Raw genomic sequence first — 19,614 nt, forward strand, 5'->3', positions numbered from 1 at the left:
TAAAAATGCGACTGCTGCTGTTTCACAGAATAGCACACAGATCTCTGGAGTGTAAATCTCTGGAAATTTTCTTTTCTCATAAATCCCTTCTTTCAAATATATATTTAGCTGTCTTTTAAAAATTATTTTGTGAATGAAGAAAGTGACAGAGAAGTTGCTAAGAAAGAAAAAAAAAATTGATTGGCAATTTAGTGAGAATTTTTGACAAGGGAATTATAGGACTTGAACAATGGAATTGTGCCTATCTGTAAAATTAAAGAAAAAGTATTGGTGCAAAAAATGAAGCAAATTAAGGAATTAACATGAAAAGAAAAAGAGATTTTTAATAAACAAATACCGAGTTTTATATATATATATATATATATATATATATATATATTGATTCTCTTAATGTCATAAATGCTCCAATATTTCAAAAATCACTAGCTCATATTTTTAATTTTACAATTTCTAAATGTAATCTGATCAGATTTAAACTGATACTCTAATATACAGAAAAATCTAGAATCGCTGAAGTCCCGACGAGTCCGGATCTCGGACTTTGCATTGTATATATATCACATTTTGCACTTGAAACTTAATTCTAAGAAAATAAATTAATGAAAAAAAAAAAAAAAAGCAGTGACATGAATATTGCAATCCGTTAATAGAAAATGTATTACTAATTATTTGCGTGCGGAGGAATTAAAAAAATACTAGTGCATAGAGCTATCTTCAAGTACATGCTAAATCTCACGTATATGAAATGAATAAGATTTAAGAGCTAAAATTCTAGTACATAACTTACTCGAAATAAAGGCCCGATATCAATATCAAATCCTAAATCTGCAAATCCTGTAGCAATAACTTTTGCACCACGATCATGCCCGTCCTGACCCATTTTAGCTACGAGCACACGTGGCCTTCTTCCTTCTACTTCCAGAAATGCCTGAAAGGTAAAAGAGCTATAATATAATATACACAACACACTTTATAATTTATGTTAAAATTGATGTACAGAATCATATTGTTTCTTACTTCTACTTTTAACCTGACAGCTTCTAATTCTTCTGATTCACCATATTCAGATTTGTAAGCACCAGACACTAATCTATCGGCGGCAACATGTCTTCCAAAAACCTAAAAATAAGCATAGTTAAAATGAAGAAAAAAATTGTTAGAGGTATTTACATGCTTTCAAAGCTTGCTTTGTATAAAATACTTTGAATGTTACGATATTATAAACAACCTGATACATTATTTTTGTATCAGACAGATATCTTGGAATCATTAAACATGCATTTATCATTTTGTTATGGACTATTTATACATAAATTTAATCATTCTAAGATATATTGAATTTTTCCCAAGCATTCATGCAACTGCTCTAATCATCAGCGAGTGCTCTAATCCTAATAGCATTACTTTTCCAGTTTAAGGATTTATACATCAATTTAAATTATTACCATTTTAAAATTCCCAGTTCTAGATTTCTGTGGATTTATATATCAGAATTGAAAACATAAATATTGTTGCAGAATAAATATAAGAGTGATTACTATATAAATATTGATGCACTGGATATATAAAAGTTTTGTTCAATGATATCTCTCTGAATGATCACTTCAAATACCAAGAAGACATTAACAATTTATTATAAAAATTATTTACAAACAACACAGTAAATAACTGCAGCAGCTTAAGCAGAATGCAGATATAAACAATTCCTCCTGAGTGCACGATAAGTATCAGTATTCAGTTAATCTTGCACTTGGATAACAGCTAAAACAGAACTAACAACAATACCAAGCTCTAGACAAGGCCAAGGCAAGAACTTCCGGAAATTTTGGGAAAAATTTGTCACCAAAGCTTGTGAGGAACATATCTTGCATTTCACTTGAGCTATTTTTACATTCTGAATGTTGCCACTCTCAGAACAATAAAATTAACAATTTAATATATAAAAACAAACATTATCAAAATGATATATAGGCCCACAAAAGCAAAGAAAATTCATAAATAACTAAATAATACAATAAAATGGATTTAAATACCTACACATATATACAACAATATATATATTATTTTTTGAGGGAAACCCTATTTTTGATTCAGACAACAATGTTTAGTTGTTATTGAGGCAAATTATAATTATTCAATGCAGAATACATGGTATTTTTTAATCTGACGATGGCTAAAATATTATTTAAAATAAGTCCAGTCATTATTTATTAATAAAAAAGTTTTATTTATCTTAATTTACAAAGCAAAAGATTAATGAATAAAAAAGAAGTAAAATTTCATTTTGAATGAATAGTTTTCCATAAAATTTGACTAAAAACCTTTAAAAGATTTATACAATCAAGGTTTCAGAGTTACAAAAGAACACACAAATTAAGCAAAGATGCAGTAGAAGAGTAGGGTTAAATCATCAGCGAACGACTACTTTCAAAGCATTCTCAATCTATAGCAAAGAGTTTAAAAAGATAAGAGAATAGCCTGTCACTCAAGACAAGGTGATGCAGAAGCTACATCCAAAATCGGAAGATTGTTTCATGCCTTTAACCATGAAGAGAAAATGCACATGGCAGCACAAAAGATAGCTCATAAGCTTCCTGCATTTACAGGAATACATATAACAAGGTTATGCATGCTAAACTGCAAAAAAAGAAGGCTTCTAGGTGAAAATGCTTGTGGTTTATGCTCTTCTCAATTCAGCCCTAATAGGTATATCTTTGAAAAACAATGTAAACATATTGTATTTAACTAGATCCTTCATTAATGAATGGAATTTCTTCAAGAATAAATCAAGCTTTTTTTAAACAGCAGTTCTAGATATACGTTTTAGATTCTAGCTACAACTTTACATATCTACAGACAGTAAAAGATATATTCTCAACAATATTAAAAACAAAAACACTTATAGGTAAAAGAATCATAATTAGAAATGGAATAATATCATACACAGACTTGGATGCTTTTCAAAAGGGGCAATTTGCCCTGAAGGACTATTAATTTCGTTTTGGCATTTCGCTCTGAAAACTTTTAAAGGCTGTTTCACTTTTCAAATCATTGCCATGATATATTATCGCCCTGTGTTATTTTTAAAGAAATTAAATCATGAAGAATCTGCATAAATGTATGTATGTTTCTTGCACTGTAATAAAACAATGGTACTTAGAGCCATCAAAATTTGAATAACATAATCTTCCTTAGAATATGGGCATGTGGAAGCCCTAATTTGAATTTGAAATTTGTTTTATTATCAATTTCAGATTTTGCAACACTTCAACGAATTTTTTATTAAAAAACTAAACGATTTCAAAGTGAGCAATGGCAACACTTAAAAAAAAAAAAAAAAAACATTTTCATCTCCAGCATGCGAGACTCTGTATCTGAAATTCTAAAGATATGCTCATTTTAAAATTTAACTTGTGATATTACTGTTGAACTGAATTTTATAGTTTGAGTACGTAGAACATGATATTTAATAAATAAAAGTAACATTAATTCCCCTTTGGACGTAATTTAAAATCTGAAACCTTACAGATTTTTTGTCCTTTATAATTAAAATTTTTTTTAAGAATATGATATTTACTAAATAAAGGTAACACACAAAACTTTAAATAAAGGCCCCTTTGGATGTAATTTAAAATCTGAAACCTTTCAGATTTTTTGTCCTTTATAATTTTAAGTTTTTTTTAATGTTCACAAAATAGCCAATTCACTTAATGGATATCACTGCATGACTTTAATGAGAGATATCCGTCTCTGAGTATCTTGAAAGTAAAAATAGCTGCAGAATGGACCACAGAACTCTAATAAACAGCTACACATCTTCTGAAAACTCTCATATATAGCATGAATGCTCACTATATGCTTTATATTTCAGCCAACGGAAATGGTATTCTCCCAATAGGTGATCTACCTTACTTAACTGTATAGTTACTTTATGGATCGATAGGTGACGTCACTAAAATTGTTGTTTTTACACATTTTCTTCTTCTGCCATTTCATTCAAATTTGTATGATCAGATTTATTATTAATATTAATAATTTTTTACATTTTGCAAGATATTTATTTCTTTTACTGTTTTTTATGCTGCGTATAAGAAAACTTTCAGTATGCAAATAAAAGGTGTTTTTTTTTAAAATTAGATTAGCTGGTTGAAATATTTCAATGAATTACTCGATATTAATATAACTAAAAGTGAGCCCCTAAAGGCATATATAGTGAATGAAAGTATATTTTTCACATATATAGTGAATGAAATAGATAAGAGGAAAAACAAAATACACCTGGTTTTGTACTGCTATATTTAGTTGTTTCAAAACCTATTTACAAACAATTTGTTGTAAGCAGAGTATTAAGAAAAAAGAGAGATAATGATTTTAAGAGAGATAAATTTAACACTGTTGTCACTTAACAGTTATTTCATTTGATGCTTATTTCAGCTCTTTATAATTTAAATGTGAGAAAAATATTTTACTTGAGAGTAAATTTGTAACATGGAAAAATTGCATGTGAAAGAAACCATAAACATGAACTACACACAAAATAGTCTGAAAAAGAGGTGGCGCCATCTAGTATAAAACTGATTAACTAACTAATGAAATTTGGTAGATCGCCAGTTGGGACAATACCAATATCGCACCTCTTGTTAAATTTTTATTTTTATTTTGTATATTTTTTCCTATGCATAGTTATGTAATACCCATTTCCTCCTTTTCTTTTTATTGTTGGGTTTAAAATACTAAGTTATTTTAAAATTACATAAAATATTTTTTTTTTGTGTGTTCCTTGTATTTTTATTTTTAGATTAAAAACTAAGTTATTTTTAAATTGTATCATATTATTATTATTTTAAATCCACCTGGCACAGATAACTTAATCCTTGAGTTTTTTGAAGGAGATTGATTACCATTTTTGAATAAAACTGGTATTTTTAATCATTTAACTCAGATAGCAAAAAATGAATGTGAGAATTGAAGAAAGAAAAAAGTAATTTTTTGCTTTACAACATCCGTCATATTTACTTAAGATTTAAGTTTATTACCTTGATGAAATATAATGATAATGTCTAAAGCTCCAAATTTTTCATTCAGTAAATTTTTCTATTCAGTAAAATATACTTTCCTGTCTCCCTTATTAATCAAATCTAAACCTTTCTAAAATAATATTTTTACTGACAAGACTTTTAAAACTTTTTAGCCCAGAAGGACTATTAATTTTTGTTTTGGCATTTTGCGTTGATTCACTATAAATGTCATTTCACTTTTAAAATTGTTGCCACCAAACATTAGAGCCCTACACTATATTTAAATAGATTAGAATGAAGAATCTGCATATATGCATGTATGTTTCTCGCATTGTGTGCCCACCAGCAGCCGAGCGGTAAAATCGCTGAACACTGGTAGTTCGGTCCAAGGTTCGAATCCTGCGAACGGGCTGGCTGCATGGGCGTTTTCGTGGTTTTCCCCATGTGTAACGTGTATACGAGCCAGTTTCCCTTAGAAAGTCCTCCATGAAGGCATCTCTCCCTTTAGGCAGATAGCCCTCGAGGCTTTGCCGTAATTAAATAACCAACCTAACTTAACCTTCTCACATTGTGATAAAACGACAGTACCTAGAGCCATCGAATTTTGAATAATGTACGTTTCCACCCGAATATGAGCATCTAGAAGACCAAATTTGGAATTTGTTTTATTATTTGTTTCATATTTTGTAAAGCATTTATGAGTTTTTGATGAAGAAACTTGACGATTTCAAAGCAAGCAATGGCAACAATGAACCGGGGGGGGATTTTTAACTCCAGCGTGCAAGATTACATATTGGAAATTCTAAAGATACGCTCATTTTAAAATTATTTACCATATTGTTGTTGAATTGAATTTTATGGTTTAAATGCAAAGAACATGACATTTAATAAATAAAGAATTTAATAAATAATGTAAAATCTGAAAGCTTTCAATCATTAAAATGGTTTAATTTTTGAAACTATACAAATAAATGAAATGTAAAATTTCATATCAATTACCCCCCCCCCCCCTCCCGTACAACACATCTGCATATTTAGGTACACATTATATGATTTTTACTCACTTCTTCCATAGCTTGAGTGATTTCTCCAACTGTAGCTCGGTTACTAGCAGCTGTTACTGCAAGATCTAATAAATTCCCATTTCCAGTCCGAGCACAATCTGTAATGGCTTTTAAAGCTTGTTGAACCTGAAGCAATATAATAAAGACGTGGGAGTTATCTGAAAACCATATAAGTTTCATTCATTGTAAGCTATAGTGTTTTACAAAAACAGATTTCATCATTTCATACAGAATAGATATTTTTCTTCAGAAACTTCAGCTTTTAAGGAAAAATTGCAACCAGCATTAAATGAAAAGAGCATCCAGACTTCAAAAAAAAAACATGATTCTTCTCATCAAGAGTTTAAAAACTAATAGAGAAGATAATGAGTAACACATTTTTCTCAAATGGAAAATTTCCCATATTGTGGTGAAATACAGTGGTACCTCGATATACGAGTGTTCTGAGATACGAACCGCCGAACGAGCAATATTTTGCTTTGAGAAGAGAGCAAGATTTGAGATACGAGGAATCGCACACGACCGCAACATGCCCGCGCATGTTGGTGTCGTGTGCAGCGTCTAACAGTTTCTCCCATCTCAAACTAGACTTGTTTCTCTGGGAAAATCCATGGGTCTGGAGGTGGATGAGAGAGATGTGAACGAACTCGTCGAGGAACAGTCTCAGGAGCTCACAACCGAGAACTTGCACGATCTACATTCGCAGCAGCATATGGTGGTTCAAAGAAATATTAGTTTTGAAGAGGAGCCGGAGATGGAGGAGGTTATCCTTACAAGCGATATAAAGAAGATCTTGGGAATGTGGGAGAAAGTTGTACAGCTCATGGATAAAAATTATAAAAATTACCCTGAGAAAGTTGCAACTGGTCGTGCATCGGAGTTCGTTTCGACGAAACTTGCCTAACTGATTTTCGCAATATCCTGAAAGGGAGGAAGAAACAAACCTCCTTGGACAGTTTTTTTAAACGAGCTGCAGGTGAAAATGAGCAAAGCGTGATGAAAAAATCGAAGACCAGTGACGAAAATTAAGCACTTTACATTTTCTTTTAATTATGTTTTTATAGAATATGCATTTGTTATTTATAAATAAATGTTTCTTCTTGTAAATACATTTTTCATATTCAAAAACACTTAACAAAAACAACTGAGGTGGTGTTTGGGGAGTTGGAACGGATTAATGGCATTTCGACTAATTTCAATGGGGAAAATTGCTTTGAGATACGAACAACGAGCAAGGTTACGGAACGAATTAAACTTGTATGTCGAGGTACCACTGCATTTAGAATATATTGTCACATATTAACAATTCATAAATAAAGAAACCAGATGATTCGGAAAACCCAAGAAAGAGGAAAATTGAAACTTTTAACTGTAGCACCAAACAATAACAATTACCAAAAATAAATTAAAGAATTAAAAAAATTAACAACAGAACTAAAAAAACTGCATTAATTTTCCTTATCAGAGAAATGAATATTATGCATTAGGTCCTAAAAGTCCAAGATAACCACTAATTAAAAATACATAATTTCATGTTTCAATAGAACGAACAGTACTGGAAACTTGCCCTCTGAACAAAAAAATGAGAACACTAAATACTTGAATTCAAACTATAAATTTCCTTCTCAAATGGCTGTGAGGCTCCTGAGATATATATATTCTTAAGAACAAAGAGAAAAATATCAGTAATGTATTTTGGAAAAGCCATTTTATAATATTCTAGGCTTAAAAAAAGGGAGGGTGTCTTTCAGAATGATATAAAATTTTGCAAGAAATCAGATATTTGCAACTTAGTAATAACAATTTGTCACATAAATTCGCACAGAACTATTACAAATACTATAAAATAATAAATTGGTAAAACATACAAAAAATTATCACAACAAATTGAATATTATACAAAATACATATAAAATGTGCGAAAATTATAAAAAATGAAAACATAAAATAAATAAACAAAAATAAGTATATGACAACATATCAATAAAAACTATTCTATAATAAAATTTTAAAAAGGCATTTTAAACCAGATATAATTTTAAAACTTATTTTTTTTTCTTCAAAATTATGCATATATATAAAAGAAAGAGCAGCGGTCACTTTTTATTTTTTGATACTGGACAAGTAAGGATTTTAACAGTTTTTTATAAAATTTCATCCATTTTTCACACTTGCAGCCTGTCGAGGTAGAGTAGCTAACATACAATTTAATTTTCTAAATTTTTAATTAAAAAATTTTGGCCTTACTAAATTCTGCATTGGGTAGCTCAGATACAGGTTATGATTTTTAAATTTCTCGAGGCACCAACTTGGAGATGTCACGAGGAAAGTAAAATTAGGATCTTTTATGAAACCTAGGATCTTTTCTTAATTTTATGCAGCGATTGTGTTCACTGCTTTGTCATTTTCTGTTGTACTTTCCTGTTTCAATGGAATATGAACTTGAAATTTTATATACATATATAAACAATATCATAAATGGCTATCAATCCATTTTCATTATTGAACATAAATAATTTTTTTCATATTTAACGATAAAAATTTACTCAATTCTTCATTTTTTTCAGTTACTTCGACAGGTCCAGCTGACAGAATCTTACGCAATTTTTAATTTTTTTAGCTGTTTGTTCTTTTCCTAAATTTGAATGTAATAAACAACTGAATTAATGTTTAAAAATATTTAAATGTAAGACAGTTTAAAGTATCAAACAAAAAAATTAATTATTTAATTAAGCATCAAAAGTCGTGTTTTGCGTTAGCTGTATTCTCAATGTCACAATCAACAAATGCTAAAAATTTCATTCATATTGCTAAGATTCTTCGATATTGTTTTCATAAATTAGTGTGAGCAAAAATCAAGCTGCATTAGAAAATATTACACATAATTCTTTTACAGAAATTTTGCATAATTCTTATAGAAAATTTAAAAAAAAAAAAAAAAGGAAAAAGGCACAAATCCTTCATTCACTCAAGCAAGTTAACTCAAGTTCAGGAAATTGAAATTTTCCTATGCATTTTGGCAAACCTGCTTCAGGTTAATCTTTAGTTCTGTTCTATGTACAATTATCAACTAAATATGTTTGCTAGACAATTCTGTGCTTATTTCCTCTCAGAGGAACAAAGCTGCACATGTTTGCTTTACCTCCACAGTGCACATTTACATTCCACAATATTTTACCTTGATTTTATACATGACATAGTACATACAGTCAAAAGTCGTTAATTCGGACACCCATAATCCGGAATGATCTATAATCTGGACCTCAAAGCTACAAACTTTCTGCGCATGCGTTGCATTCACGCATGCGCACAGGCATTTACGAGAGCGCGTAAGACCCTTACGGCTGCGAATATGTTTGTGGGCATGCGCGTTTAAATTGTAACGGAGTTATACGCTAAGCTAAAGTTATCTAATTCAGTTAATGTTGCCGATTGCGTTGTTCCTTAATCTTCGAATTGGATCCGGCTTATTATTTTTTGCAGACTGTCAGAGCAATTTTATAAAAGTAAGCTTGAACGTTCGATTATGTCAAATAGAATTTCCGATATATATTTACTACAAAGCGAAAGTATGTTTTGAAATCCGAAATCTGTTTATCAATTTCACGCTGCTCTGCGGCAGAGGGGGGGGGCAGAAACGTCATTATTAGATTATGATAGATTAGAAAGATTATGTCAAATAGAATTTCCGATATATATTTACTAATATGTAATTTGTATCTACAAAGTGAAAGTATGTTTTGAGATCCGAAATCTGTTTAACAATTTCACGCAGGGGATTGGGAGTTGATCTGTCAACACTATCCTTATCTTCAGGGCAGATGTTTTTATTTTATTTGGTTTATAATTCCATACTAAGTGTACTATTTCATTCTGTCTTTGATATGATTTAAATCAAGTTCCTCGTCATTATAATTCGCTTCCGATAGTGAAGAAAGTGACCCAGAGGTTATTGAAAACGAAAACATTTCGATTGACAAATTAGTCGGTATTCTCAACACAGCAATTATAGGACTTGAACAGCGGAATTTTGTAACTAAACAAGAAATTATGTCTGTTTAATAGAATTAAAGAGAAAGTATTATCATATGAAACGAAGCAACTTACATTGAAGGAAATGTTTAATAAAGTAAACAAATAAATATTAAGCTTTTTTTTTTTTTTTTTAATTTTGATACCCTTTAGATCATAATTGTTCTTTATTTCATAAATTACGGTTTCATATTTTTAATTTTGTAATTTCTGCATGCCATCTTACCAGATTTAAACTGATGATCTATAATCCGGAAAAATCGATAATCCGGAATCGCCGAAGTCCCGATGAGTCCGGATTAACGACTTTTGACTGTATATTTATTACTCTATCCTGGATATAGCATAAAAACTAGTTATTTAGCTCACACAGTAGTGGACATTTAGAACACATTGGAAATGATTTGGAGATATGCTATTTCTACAGATGAAAATTTTGATGATAACTGTCTTGACAGCAGTGTGACAATGACATTAACTGTAACAATTGCTCATCTATCTTCAGAATCGTCATTCAGAGTAACTCAATGTAGAAAAATTAATATTTGATACTTTTAATTACAACTGCCCAAGTTTCTTTGTGGGTTCTTCCTTTTCTCTCTTTATCAACTAGACTAACCTAGACTAACAGATCAACTAGACTAACAGATATGCATTAAGGCGGGTCAATGATCCAAAAGAATGGTTGAGAGAAGTTAATACAGTCAAAAGTCTTTAATCCGGACTCGTCGGGACTTCGGCGATTCTGGATTATCGATTTTTCCGGATTATAGATCATTAGTTTAAATCTGGCAAGATGGCATGCAGAAATTATAAAATTAAAAATATGAAACCGTAATTTATAAAATAATGAGCAATTATGATCTAAAGGGTATCAAAATTTACAAAAAAAGAAGCTTAATATTTATTTGTTTACTTTATTAAACATTTCTTTCAACGCGCGATTGCATAAAGCATACCTTACGCATAGCCGAAATTAGAAAATTGCAACCAGAAAACTATTTGATTTGTATTCGTGATATTTATAATGACGATGAATTTGATTTAAATCATATCAAAGATGGAGTAAATGAGATTAAATACTACATTTAGTAAGGAATTATAAGCCGAATAAAATAAAAACATCTGCCCTGAAGATAACGATAATGCTGACAGAACAACTTCCAGTTCACTGCGTGCGGCGACGTCCCCCCCCCCCCCCCCGCGCAGAGCAGCGTGAAATTGATAAACAGATTTCGGAACGGTTAGATAAACAAAGGATATGCCTTTATCCATTTTTTGTAGCAATTCGCTTTTTGTTTGATGGACATCGAAACATACTTTCGTTTTCTAGATCCTTTGGGAGCTCCAGCATCGGAAATTCTATTTGACATAATCGAAAGTTCAAGCTTACTTTTATAAAATTGCTCTTACAAGTCTGCAAAAAATAATAAGCCGGATCCAATTCGAAGATTAAGGAACAACGCAATCATCAACATTAACTGAAATAGATAATTAGATAATTTTAGCTTATACCGTCCATTATAAATTAAACGCGGACGCGAAAACGTATTCTGCGCTTGCACAGACGTATATGTGCAGTCGTAAATGTCTTGTGCGCATGCGTCAATGCGGCGCATGCGCAGAAAGATTTTAGCTTTGAGGTCCGCATTATAGATCATTCCGGATTATGGGTGTCCGAATTAACGACTTTTGACTGTGCATATAAAAGATGAGCATAAAAACAAGAAAAGAAACATACATTTTGTTTATTTTATTCATAAATCTTATTTTCTGGATAATAAAAATGTAATATAATCAAAAGTTGAAACAGGCATGAGATATGAAAGAAAACAGAATGAGATATGAGCCAAGCAGATGATAAATAAAGTAATCCAGCCTTATAAATCTTCACACATAGAAATTTATGTCTATTTCATACAGTGGAAGTTATCAGTTCAAAAATTGCACAAAACACCAATCTGAAATTTTCGGTAAACTTATTAATTTTTTAAAAAAGTTTACCGAGTGTTATATATCATATACATATACATTTGAGCAGCATTAAAAGGTTCTGTAAGTACATAAAAATGGGGGGAGATGAGTTTGGACTGCCAACTGAACAGCAAAATTGCAGAAATGGTTCACACTGATAACAAAACCCTCATGCAAATTTCGCATTATAACATAAATGTACAAAAAAAGTCTAATAACTTTAACCAAAGAGCCCTGTTAATGGAGTTAAACATAAGTAGTAATAATGAGCTTAGTATGCCCTATAATGTAATAAAGGGAAACTAACTTTCATTGGGAGAAGCTGACCAGCCAGTGTAATGAATTGAAAAATTAATAGTTTTGTGAAAGTTGGTTTTTGCAAATAGTTTACACATCCTTTCTGAAAGTGTTGCAATGTAAGGGGGGAGAAGAAAAAATAGTGAACTTTATAGTATCACTGCTGAAAACATAAGACACACTGCTTACAGATACTATAGTTAAGAGTTTTGGATCTGAATTTGATCTTGAATAAATAACATTGAATAGACTGAAAACACTAAACCAGGAATCAGAAATGCAAATTTGGATTTTCATATTAAAGACAAAATATAGAAAGCGTTGATTTAAAATGAAGCAATAGCAAATCAACACTAAAATAAACAGGACTAAATTGAACGAGGAAAAGGTCAAAAGAAATTACATGAAGAGTATGTTTCAATAGTTAGAAGGTCATGTCAGTTTAATAATTTTTGGTTGAAACACACACAGTAATTACTTTCACATCTTTTCTACAAAATCAGATCAACTCCATGTTTTTTTTTTTTTTTTTTTTTCGACATAGTTAAGTCAAAATTAAAGAAAAATGGCACATTCTAAGACAACTAATGGAAAACAAAACTACAGCATTGCTTTTTTCAGTTAGAGACAGATGCTTATGAACAGTACAGAAAAGAAATGGTAAAGTAGATTTTCTCATCAAAATAAGTTATAGGAAGTATTTTCTTGTCTATTTTTAACAACTCCACCTCATATATGAATATACTATTATACAGATCTGAATTTTTAGTCTAAAGAGGTAATTTGCCCAGAAGGACTATTAATTTCATTTTGACATTTTGCATTGGTTCACTATAAATGTCGGTTCACTTTTTAAATTGTCGCCACCAAATATTAGAACCAAATATTAGATATTTAAAGAAATTAAATAATGAAGAATGTTATGTGATGCAAATGAGGCATTTACACTTACGCTACCTTACAAATACTGCTCTAAAATTATTGTCATTTGATGTGGCATTTTTAACTTTAATTTGAAAGGTAAGTTAAAAACTATATTGATTAACAAACTGAACAATAATTCTCTACAAAGTAACTAAATATTATAACTATTGATAGAAAGGCTTTGTATTGCAACCTAAAACCTTACAGCCTGAGCTAGAATATATTAGAAAATAAAAATTCATTTAAAAATATTGTGCAGATTTTTTAACTTGCAAAATATTCTCATTTAAATTTCACATGTTATATTATATATAATTTGAAACCACAGAAAACAATTAAAATTCTTTTCTTATATTAAAACTGTTGATAAAAATGTGAATAGTAATAAATGCAGACAGAGAAATTATAAAACAAATCATTCTGTATTTCAGAACCAGAAAGCATGAAATTCAAGCCATACACTGAAAGTTTATATTCAAGAATACAATATATTCCACATTATTATACATTCCAGAATTATATACTGTTGTAAATAGAAATACGTAATTCATATGTATTAAGACATCATCTGCTATTACTGGTTTTATACAATGCATTCCTCTCTTTTTGTATTCTCTGTAGAAATTTTGCTTTGTTCTGATGGTTTAGTAACATTTCAAGTGAAAGGATGAATAAACTTAAATATTTTCCATTTTTTAGCCTTTTGACCACTGCAGATTTATGGATCTGATGAGGAAAAGCTATATTTAACCCTTAGTGCTCCACTGGCTTCACTACGGGACCATCCGGCATTTGTTCTGCTGTTTAGCCAAATGCTTTTAGCATGATAACGCTTAAAATGCTGCGGTATCGTCGGCATTAGCAATTCTTATCTGTAGTTAAAACATGCTCATTCTGTGTACTGTTACGATTAAACCTTTTTTTTTAATCTTTTTTACGGTTAGCAACATAAACAAAAATAATTATTATGATGAGAATTTTGAGTGGCAGTGAAGACGTGTTTGATTTTCAGGTGTTAAAAGATATTGCGAAAGACAATGTTGATTATAATTCTGACACTTCAGGCAGTGGTTCCGAAATGATACTACCAAAGAGACGATGAATGAGAATTATTGAAAATGAAGATGAAGATTCGCGGGAAGACTTCGATGTGACGCTTGCCCAAGTAAACCCAGGATGCACATGGGAGATTGTTTCCAAAGATATCACACCATGGTGAATTATAAAATTTAAAATTTATTTGTCATTTGCAAGAAGAAAGTGCATATGTATAAAATAAATAAAATAAAAAACATTCACAAGCATGTGTAATTCTTCTCACTTAAAATAAGACTCCGTTTCACTCATTCCGCTGCGAAAATGTGCCGAAGTTGCTGGTAGGTAGTGGTACAAAATGTGTGGAGCACTAAGGGTTAAACATTTATTTTCTAGACCCTATATAAATTACTGATTTTATTGTTTGTTTTCATAACCTTCCATCCATCAGGCTGATATTAGATCATTAAAAAATTTAAGAAAAGAAAATAGTACTTTAAATACCAACTTAAGACATATGCAAACTGAGAAAGAACCTCATTACTGCCTAGTGATGGCCATATTGCTCAGAGGATTAAATGTATATATTACAAAATAAATGTATATTTCGAATCTCAGAACTATTCTTATATAAGATTTCAGCAATGCTTATTAAATCCAAACTAATTTATGATAATTTTAACGAATTACATACCACATCAGAATCCCTGGTTGCTTTAATTTTCTTAATTTTTTCTATTTGCAGTGCACAAACTTTTGTATTATCAATCACCAGAACATCAATAGGATCTTCTTTCTCTTTTTGATATTTATTAACCCCCACTATGACTTCTGGAGGCAAAAAGAAATGAAACACATATCATCAAAAAAAGAAATACTCATTAATAAAAAAATAATCATTCTATTTTCAAGTAGCAAGCTTTTTTTTTAAAAAAAAGTCCTGTCCTTTAAATTTTCAACACCAATGTCTTATGATTTAGTATATCAAATTTCTTAGAATGTTAGGTTTAATAATTTCAGAGGTCTTTAACCCCTTTGCGCCGACTGTCACGTATACGTGCCAGCAACAAACACACTTACCTAACGGCCGACACGCAGGCGTGCCAGAGGATTGTTCCATTCTCTACCGACTGTCACGTATTTGTGCCAGTACTTTGGAACGTTTTTCAAACTATAATTTCTGCCACAAGATGGCACCGTATGTCCACATGGTTTCAGATACATGTAAATTAGACCTTCTACTCGAAATGAGAGAAGCATGACTCAAATACATGTGTTTTTGATTATATAAACAAACGGGGAAATAAATGTTTCCGAATGGCGTGATTTATGACGTCTCTTTAAATCGCACTTTATTCGCACGTAGTAGTTGTTTATTGTAAGTAGAAGTTTTATATGCACTAAAGCGTTGAGTATTTCGGTTTACAGTTCAGTTTTTAGAAAATAATTAGATCTTGTTAGACGTGAATTCTTTGTTTTTACCGTTGCAATGTCGAAGCGTCGAAAATGTTTAACAGAGCATGAAATAGCAGAAATGATGCAAAATATTTCAGATATTGATTCTGAAATTCTGATATTCTGATATTGATTCTGAAAGATTAACTGAAAGACATTTTCCAAAACTTTGTTCAGAAGAGACTGATAAGAAAATGAGACGACGGTGCTTCGTTTGTTCACATTCCCGGAAAAATCCTCCAAAATGGCAAATGAGTTATTACGAGTGCAAGGAATGTAACGTAGGACTGTGTGTAGATCCCTGTTTTCAAATTTTTCATACGAAAAGAGAATTTTAAGTAATATATTTAGTTTTCAGATGTATAATGTTAAAATTCATACAATGGTGAGTAATTAAAATAAAATGTGTAAAATATGCATTTAAACAAGAAATAAGGTAATTAAAGTATATATACATAAATATTTATAAAGCATAAGCCGTTTAAATACTCTATAGAGCATTATTAAACAATGTGTTGATACTTTGGAAATTTCTGGATTTAGGCTTAGTAGCAAAAAAGCCACCGGCCCTGGAGAGACGCTCGCTTAAGACACTGCCGGCCTCAGCGATAAGCGTGCGTTTTCGCTACCCGGCTCGAAGGGGTTAAATCTACAGACAACATTTAGAAAAGTAAATTGAAGAGTATTTACAATCATTTTTATTAGACTTAACATGAAATTTTCTTTGAAACCTTTTGATTAACATCCAATTTAAAATTATTTAACTACATTTGATGAATTTTCCTTGTCAACTAGATTAACAGTATAGACTTGTGAAGTAATATAACTTTTCAAGAATATTTCATTTTAAATGACAATTACTACCATAAATTTACAATAATATATGTTGTTAACGACTATTGTATTTCTTATGTTCTAAAGAATAATTTTACTGATTGAACATCTGAAATTTTGTTTTTGAATGTGATAACAATTGTTAAAATATAATGTTAATTTGAAAAATGCATGGTATTTTCATGATAAAATATATTTGTGCTAGTTTGTTTTCCATATATAAGAACTCAATAATAATAGAAAAGGCTATGACCACCTAATTATGGAAAATAAATTATATACAGATTACTTTGACTCAAGATCCAGATAAAAAGGAACTAAACTTAATTGGAAAAAATAATTAAAAAGACTTTTAGACAGTGAAGATAAGTAACTCAAAGCACTTAAATACTCCAGCCAAAATCGTAATAACTGCAAATCCCATCAAATTAGCTACTGCAAATAAATTATTTTCTGTCATAAACATGCTTAAAGCAGAGTTCTGAACAAAAATTAATTTAAATTTAATTTTTTCTGATTTTTCATGATCGAATGGAACAATTTTCCCAATCAATTGCTGTGAACTAGTGAAAAAAAAAAAAAAAAAAAAAAAAAAAACCCACCTAATGACTCAGCCCAAGTCCACAAAAATCCTCATGGCAAGGAGTGCAAATTTAAGCCTGTCGTTGGCAACAGCCTTGAGCACAGGACCAAGGGTCTCCAAACACTCTTCCCCTGCCACCAACCTCTCGAAAGGACTTTTGGCTCACAGCATATTTAAAGTGCCCCTGTAATGACTTCGTGGTTTAATAAGGTACCGTTTAGCAAGATGAAATGAACATTTATTAAAAATATGGTTCAAAGCATAACAGTAACTCAGAGCAGTACATTGCTCCTACCGCAGGGCAAAATCTAAAACCTTCCTCTTCCGAGGCTAACATGCACCTCTCAATAAATACATTAACCCTTATTGGAGAAGAGCTACCTGCACCAAGCACGCTCTGTTGATCGCCAAACAGTCGACAGATATCACAGCCCTCCATGCTGCACGGGCACTGTACATTTACAAACATCCATGCCTTTTTTTGGATTTGAACCCGGGCCTTTCGACACAGCTGTCAGCGACACTACCCACTATAACAGTACTTAAATGTAATAACTAATAACATTAAACAATTTTAATTCTTTTCATCTGTTACACTAAAATTAATGAAAGAAAGATATATAGCAAATATGCATCTAAACCATTAAAAATATCAAGAAGGCTTCAAAAGAAGAAAATGAAATCTAGAAAACTGTTCATTTAGTAAATGAAATTTGTAATGTACATAATTTATAATAAATATTACCATACCATCTAGTTGCAATATTTGTAACAAATATGGTGTTTGCTGAATACTTTTTCTATCCTTTTATTGTATCACTCACAAAGTTTCATGCTTTTACGATAAGGGAACTTTAATTATGGACACCCAGATAATAAGTATTTTCTAAAATAAATCCAGAAAATAAATAAACTTCTATTTAGTAATTCCTATTATAATTTTGGCTGAATTTCTAAAATTTAGCATCATAACATTTGTATTAAACATCTATGCAAACAATAAAGGTACATATACATTATACAACTCATATAATTCTGTGCAAGATATATCAAAATAAGCATGTGCTTGTATTTTAAAATAAAAATTTATATATTTAATTGGAAGTAAAACAGTAAACTATTACCTTTCCCACTGTCTATGCGAGCTTGCCTTTTAGCAGCACACTCTTCTATTCGAAGTTTAGGCATTCCACTAGCAACAGCTTTTGCCATTCCTCCTAGTGCTTCTACCTAATGTATAATATTTAAATAAGAAAATAATAATAATTCTCATACAATTATATACAAAAAATAATCCCATTTAGCACCAATTACCTCATTAATAATTTTTTTAGCTTCTTCGTATACTTCATTTGTCAAACATTCCATCATATATGACCCGGCCCACGGATCTATCACCTGAAATTAAAATACAGAGTTTTATTTTGAAGCCCAGTTAATTTAAGCCATTAAAAATTTGAAAAATTACTGGATTTCTATAAAAAGTCTGTACAGATATTGCAGAATGCATCGATTTAATCACAAATAATATAGATTTCTCTAGATTTTATAGATATTAATACAAATATTATTGAGTTTATTTATTTATTTTTTATTATTTTTCATTCAATGTAATTTGATCGTTTATATATTTTTAAAAAACTCTGTTTGTACTTTTTAAATATGACAACTAGCTACCAATTACACAAACTGTTATAATAATTTTCACATGAAATAAAACTGAAAGAACTACAATAACTAATAGATAAATTAAAGCATTGCACAAAATCAAATTAAAATTCAGATAGCTATAATATAGAAAAATAGTGATAAAAAATAAATGGTGATAAAAAATGCAGTATTTTTATTAGTCATTAAAATTTTTAATATACTTCATTATAAAATATTAATATATAAGAATATGTAACATATGTATAAAATAATATATATCACAAAAATATACTATATAGATACAAAACCATGAATTAAAATTCATTTTTCAGATGGTCTGTCTGTGTGTGTGTGTGTGTGTCTTTCATTCGTGCTGCGAGTAAGCCAACAGACCCAGGGCTACGAAATTTGGTACATATGTGCATCTAGACAAGGTCCAGTGCACCTCGAAGTGATTTTTTTCAAAATTTGAATCAGAATTATTTTTTTATTTTATCTTTTTTGATGAAACAGTATCATTTTGAATAGTTTCACTCTTTTAGAAATGTGGTTTTGGCAACAGTTTTTCATTCAATGCTTTGTATACTAGACTGCTGACTGTTGAAAATATGAGATAAAATATTATTAATTATATACGCAACAAGCACATCGCGATCTTCTTATTCTGACATGCATGTGTCTTGTGAGGCACAACAGAAAGAATTTCCTTTCTTCCCTTTTCTCTTTTTATTAGCTAATGGCAAAGAGG

At 30.4% G+C, this 19,614-nt stretch overlaps 2 protein-coding genes across 3 annotated transcripts in view; one reads left to right on the forward strand and one right to left on the reverse strand.

Moving 5' to 3' along the window:
* LOC118193910 (protein FAM177A1) overlaps window positions 1-14,613 on the forward strand; it is a 61,127-nt gene extending 46,514 nt beyond the window's left edge. Inside the window, exon 5 of the mRNA XM_085812217.1 lies at window positions 14,322-14,613. Coding sequence (XP_085668343.1) covers window positions 14,322-14,411 — 90 coding nt within the window. The 3' untranslated portion in view covers window positions 14,412-14,613. The remainder of the gene's footprint in view (window positions 1-14,321) is intronic.
* The window catches only part of LOC118193909 (methylmalonyl-CoA mutase, mitochondrial-like), an 86,855-nt gene that overhangs the window by 11,200 nt on the left and 56,041 nt on the right, over window positions 1-19,614 (reverse strand). For both annotated transcript variants that reach the window (XM_035365068.2, XM_085812216.1), the window contains 6 exons: window positions 18,531-18,614; window positions 18,341-18,446; window positions 15,039-15,175; window positions 6,083-6,208; window positions 1,018-1,119; window positions 788-928 (listed from right to left, as the gene is read on the reverse strand). In XM_035365068.2, the coding sequence (XP_035220959.1) occupies window positions 788-928; window positions 1,018-1,119; window positions 6,083-6,208; window positions 15,039-15,175; window positions 18,341-18,446; window positions 18,531-18,614 (696 nt within the window). The remainder of the gene's footprint in view (window positions 1-787; window positions 929-1,017; window positions 1,120-6,082; window positions 6,209-15,038; window positions 15,176-18,340; window positions 18,447-18,530; window positions 18,615-19,614) is intronic.

The sequence above is a fragment of the Stegodyphus dumicola genome, chromosome 2 (genome assembly GCF_044657685.1).
Source record: "Stegodyphus dumicola isolate Sdum_Otavi_A_Nest chromosome 2, ASM4465768v1".
NCBI classification, from domain to species: Eukaryota; Metazoa; Arthropoda; class Arachnida; order Araneae; family Eresidae; genus Stegodyphus; species Stegodyphus dumicola.